The sequence below is a fragment of the Lactuca saligna genome, chromosome 8 (genome assembly GCF_052625555.1).
Source record: "Lactuca saligna cultivar CGN05327 chromosome 8, ASM5262555v1, whole genome shotgun sequence".
Classification (NCBI taxonomy): Eukaryota; Viridiplantae; Streptophyta; class Magnoliopsida; order Asterales; family Asteraceae; genus Lactuca; species Lactuca saligna.
This window is the reverse complement of record NC_136424.1, coordinates 29317165-29327938: the sequence shown is the minus strand read 5'-3', so window position 1 is coordinate 29327938 and position 10774 is coordinate 29317165. Positions and strand designations below refer to the sequence as shown.

At 30.3% G+C, this 10774-nt stretch overlaps 1 protein-coding gene across 1 annotated transcript; it reads right to left on the bottom strand.

The window, feature by feature from the left end:
• Nucleotides 1–230: 230 nt before the first annotated feature.
• Nucleotides 231–6531, bottom strand: LOC145011638 (uncharacterized). The gene is made up of 2 exons (XM_078970377.1): nucleotides 6130–6531; nucleotides 231–467 (listed from the first exon to the last, which is right to left on the bottom strand). The coding sequence occupies exon 1, from the start codon at nucleotides 6457–6459 to the stop codon at nucleotides 6133–6135; it is 327 nt and encodes a 108-aa protein (XP_078826503.1). The 5' UTR covers nucleotides 6460–6531; the 3' UTR covers nucleotides 231–467; nucleotides 6130–6132.
• Nucleotides 6532–10774: the final 4243 nt, after the last annotated feature.

Genomic DNA, 10774 nt, shown 5'->3' with positions numbered 1-10774 from the left:
GAACTGTAAGTACTGCTTAGAAATTATTATGTACAAATCATATCCGTTGAGGTTTAACTCTTCGATTGCTAATAACTAAAATAAAATTATCATACATCTTGTAAAGGAGGGAGAGATTTATTTAACAAAAATCACCCTGATAATCAAACGTGAAGTGAAGGTCAAGATTCAAAAGTGCAAGTTGTCATCGACTTTAGTGGAATACTTGATTTAAGGTTTTAGTGAGAGAATAATTAAAAAAGATTTATATAAAGAAAGAATTATATTCTCATGAGTCATGACTTGTTTTACAATACAATCTTACATACTCTTTAGAGTACGTCGACAAAACTAAAAAAACTTGTACATATCAAAAGTAGTACATGTTAACCATAATAATATTATCATCCCCTTGCAAGCAAAGCAACATCCTCAACACTAGTGGCTTGTAACAAGTAAGAACCACTATCAATCTCTTCCATTGTGGCCTGTGGGAACACATTGAACACAAAAATTTATCATCGAGTTATTGAGTTCTTTTAGAGACAGAAATAAATAATAAAATGAAAGCTATAATATAGATTTTTTGTTGTCAACTTTGAAAGAAAATAAAGAAAGACAAATAAATTTTTATGTATTCCGATTGGGGGAAAGAGGACACTAATGCACTTTAATTTTGTTATTATGGTGTAAAATATGATAATTATAAGTAACTAGTAATTGAGCTTGCGTTTTGTTGCGGGTTTTTACATATTTTTGTGGTGTTTTAGGAGTAAGAATTGAATAAATAGTGAAATTTTACAAAGTTTGAAGTTGAGGGGTTAAAGTAATATTTAAAAAATAGAGGGGTGAAAAATACATTTTACAACTTTTAGAAAACAAAAGGATAAAAGTAGTATTTTACAAAGTTGAATGTAGAGGGGTGAAAGTGAAATAAAAACGGAAGTCTAGAAAACGAATGGATAAAATGATATTTTATAAAGTTGAAGGTGGAGGGTGTATAAACATGAAAGTTTAGAAAACAAATGGGTAAAAGTGACAATTTACAAAGTTTAAGGTAGATGGATGAAAGTAATATTTTAAAAAGTAAAATGATGAAAAATATCATTTTACAAAATAGAGGGGTTGTAAGTGACGTACAAAAAATTTACTATTTACAATGTTGAAGGTAGAGAGGTGAAAGTGATATTTTTTAGAACTAAAGGGACCGAAAATAAAATTTATAAAATAAAAGGTTGCAAATCATGGATTATACAAAATTGAAGGACTAAAATTATATTTTATGCATTAGGAGATGTACTTAGCTATGAAAGGTTAGTAATTGTATATATTTATAATATATAAACTACTATAAAATATAATTTTAAAATTTTGTCGTTATGAAATCTCGTGTTTTTCTCTATAGTGTTATAAAAGATTTAAAAATGAAAAGAGTAAACTGCAATGGTCTATGTTGTATGTTGTTTTATTTGTTGAGAAGAAAAACAAGTCCTTGTGGCAAAATTTGGAACAGTTTTGGTTCCATTAAATCGTTGTAGAATGACCATTTTGTCCTTCATTAATATTATTATTGTTGGACTTTTTAATTTAGTAATGATTGCACTGGAACTATTAAATGGAGGTGTGAATAGAAGGATTGTGTCTGTTAGAACTTTGAATTGATGAATGGAGGACAATTAATGATGAATATTAATACAATAACAATAATACTATTTCATTTTACAATGATTTAACAGGACAAAATAGCAATGATAATGATCAAAATCACGACGAAACTCTACTAAAAGGATGTTTTTTTTGCCCAAAAAAAAAAAACTTCAATTTTTATTTAATTTTTACTTTTTATAGAAACCAAAGAAAATAGCATGCTACATGGGCAATTTTTAAAGTTTACTAAAAAATGCAATGAAAAATTTCTTCCTTTTCATCCTTAAAAGCTCTAGAAACTTATCTTTGGTTTAGCTATATCAAGACTTTACAAAGGTATCGCTTTATTAAATGGTTGAGGCTTTAAGAATAAATATGTAATTTAGGAATAAAATTTAGAAAGTTTTTGTTAGCCATTAAAAAAATTCTTATTTTCTTTGATCACTCTCTTTCTTGTTTCTATACGAGTCATGACGTTACTAATCGGGCTTGTTGGCCCAGTTTGACAAGGTCTACCTTGGCTTTTACATTTTTGGATATTTTGGGCTAAACTTGAGTTACAAATTTAAGGCAATTTGGGGCTTATTCCCTTTAATTTTGAACTGATTTTTATTTCCTTTAATTAATATAGTTTCGTTGATTCCTTAGTCATATTAGGGTGTTATCTTTTTGTAAATAAGAAAATTTTCATTAATATTTAATATGTTGGGTTTTGATTAGAGATACAAAGTTCTTATAATTATTTTCATTCTTGGCCGTTTCCATTCCATTATTTCCTCAAGAAAAAGATGTCCCAAATAATGTACAAGTTAATCTTGTGGCAATGAAAAGGCCTTGGACACATGTGCTTTTCTTTAGCTTTTTGAAACGACAGTGGGAGGTGATAAAAGCTTTTTTATTATTATTATTATTATTATTATTATTATTTTTGTTAACCAGTTTCATGGATTTGAGCCAATTTGTTGGTTCGAAGGAGCTTTCATAACACCCAGACTAATATTGTGGGACTTGGATGTGAGTTGGAAACTTGAAACTATTATACTAGATGAAATAGATTTGTTTCAAAGACAAGAATAAGGACGAGTTAAAACCAAAAAAACTGAAAAACTGAAACCGAATAAAATAAACGATGAAGTGGTCTTTTATTTTGTGAAAATCACAGTGTATAATCTTCTAAATAGTTATATAATATATATTACCTATTTAATATCTATAAAATATATTACTTCTTTTATGTTTTTTTTTTCAGACTAAAATAAGTTATGAAAAAAAAACCATTAATTTTTATAATAACAATATGTTTTGGTCATTATAATATTACTTTTTAGTTTTTTCAAATGTGTTCTTTTATCGTAACTTCAACATTTTCTAGCATTTTAGCCGGTAAACAAACCCGTTTTACATTGTGTTTGACTGTTACTGTTTAGTCTGTTGGTAGTTTTAAAACTGCCCCATACCTGTTACTGTTTATAAACCAAACCAAATTGAAACCAAACCATGGCTAAAATTGCAAACCACACCAAACACAAAAACCAAAGGGTTGTGCTATAATAATAATAACAAGTATCAATCAAATCAAAATTTTACATTTGATTTACATCATTTCTTTTTCCTTTTTGTTTTTTTTTTGGTTGTTTTTTCTTTTATTAATAATATTATTATTATTATTATTATTATTATTATTATTATTATTATTATTATTATTATAAATTTCGATAACCATATAAAATTCGGAAAACATTTTAAGATTCGGACAACATTATAAATTCGGACGACGTTATAAAATTTGAACAACGATATAAAATGGAACAAAAGTAAAGTTTGTTTTCAATCCGCATAACGCACCACAAAAATGTAATAACGAACCAATTAATATATATGTGATAAATAAAGACAAACTTTTTTTTATTCCGTTTTATATAGTCGTTTGAATTTTATTATGTCGTCCAAATTTATAATGTCGTACGAATTATAAAATTTCATCCGAATTTATAGTGTAATCCGATTTTAAAAACCGGGTTATAAAATATAAAATTAAAAAAAATTAAAAACCGATTTTATATAGTCCTTCGAATTTATAATGTCAACCTGATATATAAAATGTTGTTCAAAATTTATAATAATAATAATAATAATAATAATAATAATAATAATAATAGTATTAAAATATATAATAAAAAATAATTAAAAACCGATTTTATATAGCCGTTCGAATTTTATAACGTCGTCCGAGTTATAAAATTTTGTTCGAAATTTATAATAATAATAATAATAATAAACAAAAAAGGAAAAAAAAAAAAAAAAAAAAAAGAAGAAGAAGACAAAAACTCAAATCAAGGGGATGGAATTGGAAAAGGAACGAAATACTTATGGAAAGCTCCAAACCAAACCGTTTAGTTTTAACAAGCTAAAAGCACATCTATATGGTTTTCGTTGTGATTTTAGCCAAAAACCGAATCATGTTCATCCCTAAATTGGGGTGCATACTTGGATTCAGTTTTATGCCATATTTGTTCCAACTATATGAAGAGTGTGGCCAATTTATTTATTGCTTATGAGGCAACGCCTCGGGTTTGGGTGCGAATTGGTTGTTGGTGCGACGTTATGGATGTGCCCATTAAGACTTCTTTATGGGTCATTTGGAGTTTTCGTAATGCTTTGGTGTTTGGGTCGAAGAAGTATCATAGAGATTCTATATTTGATTGTATAGTTTCGACTTCTTTTAATGGTTTGTTTTAAGGTTGTCAATATTGAGACCCTACATAGGATCGTTTTTAGGTTTGCAAAATCGGGATTAGGATCCTAAGATCTATAAATAAAACTTTTTTCCGTATATCATGGTTAAATAACTAAAAAAAAAGTAACCAGTCATGTAGTGGTTAATGACATGGTTAAATAGCTAAAAAAAATATTAATACTAATTATTTATCATACAAAAATAGCATCTCACAACCTTCATGTTATTTGATTTAACTAGAATCCGTATTTTCTCAAGCTCTCAAGAAAAAAGACTTACCATTAAAAGAAAAAGAAACAAAAGAAACAGGAAAAAGGCTCACATTTATTGTTGAACTTGAACTATTAAAGGAATAAATTAATAACAAGCCAAAACTAAATCTCAAATTCTACCATTGATGAGGGTAATATGTAAAAGGAAAAAAATTTATGGTTGTTGGTCAGTTACGGTTCAAAAAACAATACAAGAATAGGGCTATTCTCGATTAAGCATTGGGTAAGGAGACCAAGTCAACCAGTAAATTGGTAAAGATAATAAAAACCGATCAAAATTTGCCAATTTTCATGGAATGGTCGGATCCCATCGGATCGCATCACGATCTTACGATCCTACAATCCTATCTGCGATCTTACGTAGGATCTTACGATCTTACGATCAAGATCCTAATCTTGACAACCTTCGTTTGTCTATAAGAATCACAAACTTAAAATCAATTGGGTGTATTGATTACTATGGTTATCTCTTTTTAGTTGCTTTGCTCGTTTTCTAGCTGCTTGCTAATATCTATATATTTTTGCCGGTAAACAATAATGATGTTCGGATGTAGTGTTGTATACATAAAGTTTTTTTTTTCCTAGACTGAATAAACTGTCTAAATTATACTAAATGATCATTTAACTTGAGTGTCTCAACGGCAACACATTAAGCCAAATTTCTTGGCTTAACCCATTAAGTCATTTTGTCCACATTAAGTCCGAAAGAATGCCCATGCATAGGTGTCGAGATTAAGTTCTTAACCCATTAAGTTTATTAAGTCCAAATGAAACAACCCCTAAGTGCACTACTTAAATTAGGATTGGTTGCACACATATTATTAAACCATAACGCCATGGATACACAACCTAAACAAACCTCTTTATGTGAAGAAGCAAGCAAACTAATCTCCACTCTCCACATTGGGTGCTTGATTATAAATTCAACCCAATCCTTGTATCTACTAAAGAGGCAATGATCGAAAGGTGTGTCACATTTAATCTCTTACTTATGAAAATGTACTATGCATTGCAATTCAACTGTCAAGGATCACAATTTCTAGCCTATAGCCTCATTAAACTTTGAGGTTCTCAACTTAAAGTTCTTGTGTCAATGCCTAAATATAGGAAACTCAATAAATACTAGCAAGTGAAATATCACAGTTTGTATCAAAATATCAGCAACTTTCTCAAGTTGTGTATAAGAATTATATGTGGAAATCACTATGATTGAAAAGTGAAGTCTAAATGTAATAATGTATCCTTTTTAGCTACATTGGTAATTCAACAAATAGAATATGCAGATAAAAAAAAAATCAATTTAAGGTTTTAGAAGTAGCAGTAAATTCGACCACAAGGATCACAGCCGAAATTATTATCAAAATTGAAAATTTCAGACCATTGTTGTAGTACCAAAGCATGATTCTTAAATCCCTATATGTAACAGATTCTGATACACTACAAAATTATGATTAAGCAGCAAGTAGATTAGAAGCCCTAAAATTTTCGACTCACATATCAATTGTTGTCGCCAAAGAGAATGCGGAGCCTGGCGGCGAAGGCGCCGGTGGTATCGAGGGCGGCTTCAGCGAGGAGGCTGCTCTTGATGTGATTGATCCGATCGGAGATTGAATTTTTCTCTTCCTGCAAGGCGTTGGTATCGTCTTGGAGTTCTTGGATTCGGTATTTTTGACTTACCGATCGCATGCTTAGCAGCAAGATTCCAGTCATGGCGAAGAACTGGATGAAACTGTCTTTTCTTTTGAGTGCAGTGGCTACGAAACCAAGTGATTCTTTTGGCGTCGGAATACCTGTAGAGGCGGCAGAGGAGGTCGACGGTGCCATGGCTGTATGTTTTGAGTTTTGGGAATAACGACCCTCTTCGGCTCTTCCCAAACAAGGGTATCCGAAATAATTTAAAAATGGTCTTTGTGATATCTTGAAATAGCCACATATACTACAACTTCAAGAAAATAAACAAATTTGGTCCTTGTAATTTTTTGATAATATATAACAGGTCCTTTCGGTGTCAAAAAATTGCCATTTAAAGTATCTCATATGCTATGTGCATAGCATATGAGCATATGTCCTAGTGTTCTCTTGCTTTTACCTCTCTCTTTCTTCTCCTACGGTTAGAAAAACTATTCCTTTCAAGAACAAAAAGACATGATGATGACCGACAACAACCCAAGTCGAAAGTTATAAGACAACTCGAAATCTAGATCAAAGTGCTTATTCATTGGATATGTTGACCCACCAATATGCCCTAGATCCATAAGAATCATTCTTGGTTTGTTGGGGGAAGAAGCATGCTTGAAGAAGGTCTTCGATATGTTCTAGCTGAAGTTAAACATGTACAAGTTTTTATGCATAAGATTTTAATTTTCATTTTTATTTGCTTGAATTTTTTAATATAGTACTAGTTGGTGTTATGATGCTAGTTTGGTGGTTGTAATTGTATTTTGTTTTGTTTTGTTGCAATGGAAATATGTTTGGTGATTGTGCAATGGTATTTTGTTTGAAAAAACATTATGGTTCATTTATAGGTACTTTCATCTTTAATCGGAAAAAACATCTAATATTGACCATTTAATGGTCATGAGATATATCACTAAAATGAATGGTAAATTTTGTTAGCATAATAGGCACATATATTAGTGTCGTATGTAACCACATACAAAAGTTACACAAAATTGTGTTAAGCACATCCATTGTGTCTATTGTTTAGAAAGCACCACAACAAAAGACTCCCTAGAAGAGCTTTAACAACACAAAGAAAACCGATGAAAAGCAACATTGTCTTAAATTCTTAAACATAACAAAACATCATGTGCCAACACTTAGATCATTGACATCTTCCCCCTATCCTTTTTCTTTGTGTTTACCCCTTTCCTTGATCTCTTACCCGATCAACCTTGTCCTTCGTAACTTCAAGAGTTATGGCCCTTGTTTTTGCACTTGTTGCAAGTCATTGTAACATACTTTATTGAAAACTCTTGACTTTGGTTGTTCCTTTTATCTATTGCTCTTGTCTTTTTTTCTTTTTAGTCATGTTAGCCTAAATCAATATACTTATAAGAAAGATTGAAATGTATGTATGTAATTTGCAAGAAAAATGAAAATGATCATACATGTTTATGATGGTTTGGTGCACCTATAGTGGTGGGGAAAATGAATGTGGGTCACATGCTTCTTCGATTTGTTGGTTTAGTCTTGTAACTAGACATTTCTCTCTATTTTATTAACCAATAACAAGGATGTACCCATGTTTCAAGAAATCTAACTTCCGATCCATTATCTGACATGTCAAAAATTATAGCTACTCCATGCTTGCATGGGATACTAGTGACCTACCATACCCTACAAGTGCAACTTCTCTCCCTTATATTTACCACAAACTAATACATGAGAGGACCACTAACCTGATATTTGTCATTCCCAACAAGTCTACACCTTCTCCCAAAACCATACACCTCCCTCCCCCTCTTTTATTGTCAAAATTCATAACCTCTCACCTAGGGTTAATGTTTTTCGAATAATCTCTCAAGAAGGTTTTTCTTTGTTTGTTTTTGGAGTTTTGGATCTGACTACATTAGAGAGATTATAATTTAGATCCTTCATCCAGTACAAGATTTATAGGTTACAAGATCACAATCAAAAGGTCAAGATTTTAGTATTTATCCTTCTCTTGTTCAGTTTTAAAAGTAGATTGTTATAACTAGTAAAACCTACACATATGTTTTTGTTTTTTGTTTTCTTTTCCTTCCTCATTGGAAATTTGATCTTCGTTTAAGTCTTAAATCCATGGAAAGTTGGTCATGAGCTCTACAATTTCTTCTTATTGAATTTTGGTTAAATGTTTCCAAATTTTGAGTTATTAACCTGAGAACATGGCTGTTCACCCTTTTTTTTTTTTTCACTTTTAGGATTTGAACTAGCAATTTTCAAATGGCCATATATTCTTCATCATAAATCCATTTTGCATGATTTCCTTTTCTAAATATTACTTATTATGTATGCCACAACTTTCATTGTATATCTATCTACCATTCGTTCTAGATCTCGAATTATAAGATCATGAATGAACAAAATATTAATATACAACTTAGGTCCTATGTGCATTGATTTTGTTAAGTGCACAAAGGGCCTTTTGTGCACTAATTATATGTAAGTACACGTAAGGTGTTTAATGATACTATAAACACTTTAAACTTATTATATTTCATATAAATATCACGTTTAACAATATTTTCCCATGTAAAATGGCAATTTTTACCCTTTTGACCATTTTACCTTTATCTAGGTTTTACAATTTCTCATGGTTATTTATTTCCACTCCTTATCTTTCAATCATATAATTTTTTGGTTGTTACAAATATATATCATAGAAAAGGATGTTGTCCCCGAAATGACTATGATAAGAATGAATATTGTAGTAAAATCAATATAGTTTCAATTGTCTAATTCAAATTTCAACTTTTAATGTGTCTTTGATAATAGTATACCTTTGATGCTATTTTTATGGACTACTCACATGTTGATTAACCAACAAATTTTCTTAACTATTTTATTTCCTTTGTCATTCTTTTGTACTCATGCACAAATATGATTTTAAATTATTATACTCATTTTCCAATTAAGACATTAGCTTTATCTATCTTACTCCCTAGTTCAAGTAATATTTTACTTCTTATTTCTTTAAACTATTACAATATTTATTATAACTGCATGGGGTTTTTTCTTATCATAAAACTAACAATAATATGTTTCACTATTTTATATCATACATGTTAGACTAAATTCTTTGACTATTAATCTTCAATAAATATTCTTCATGGTGCTTCATTCATTATTTTGTATCGATGCATTTAACTTGATCACTTATTAATCAAATATTTCTTTTCTTCCAAATCTTAGCCATAAAAAGAAAATAAGAGTCATTTTTCATTTAAAGTTAATTTGTCACGACACCTATTAATTACCTTTATTTTCCTTATTGGGTCTTTTAATTATACTCCCAGCGAACGCCAAACAGAGGTCGCCGGTCTGACCTTCGCCACCGCCAGAGTTCTCGTCAATCAGTGACGCCTTCTGCCCTTCTTGACTCCATCACACAAGTATAATATTCTTCTAATTGTAGTTCTTTGTTGACAAATGTAAATTATGTGTCCCTAATTGTAAAATATGCATCCCTAGTTGTAGTTCCAATACAATCAGTTACAGTTACACTTCACTAACATGTTGTTCAATGTTTATTTTTTTTTTTGATGTTTTAGCCACTTGTTGAGTTTGAACATCAATAGAAGCCGATTTGCTCAACGTTTCTTTGTTGAAAAGTGAATATCATGAATATGTTGTGAACTATGCAACATACATTCTGTTATACTAATCTTCTCATTTTATTCACGATCATTGTAATTTTTTAAATCAGAATCGGTTATGCTTTGATGTTATGCAATCTGATGTGCAGATTGGTGGATTCCAAACACAACCAACCCATCGGACCTGTGATTAACTGGCACCACTAAAATTGAAATGTTTTGTGTAGCGGGCTGTATTGGAAAGAATACTTGTAGGGGATACACTTACACACAGGGGCATTTTGGTCTCGCATCCAAATTGTCACCCTATTCAAATCGGTACCTGAATCAACAAATCATCTCCTGATGGAATGTAAAAGTGCACAAAGTTGGGTGGATTGGTGCTGCTCTCCATTTTCAATTACTCTTTATTAAATCTAGTTTCTCTTTTATGCATTGTACTATCTACACTTCTCCACTCTAGCTCCTTGCTATTGGGTCTTTTAATTATATATATTTGCCTTTTCCAAAAAAAGTAGATTGCTTCTATGTATCAGGTTATTTGATCTTGAACTTTATATATATATATATATATATATATATATATATATATATATATATATATATATATATTAATATTAGTATTTTTTAAATTAAAATTGTTTGGCGTCAAGTATCTTTCTAAATATTAATGTTTTAGGATGTTGGTTTGGAACGAGGGTAAAATGGTCATTTGTCATTAGTTAGCACATCCAGTCAGATGTTGAATCAAACAACATGATTTCTTATTCAGTCAGGATTTCTTACCCAAACAAATCTTTTGCAGTCAGCACTTACTCAATCAACAACTATCAAACGAG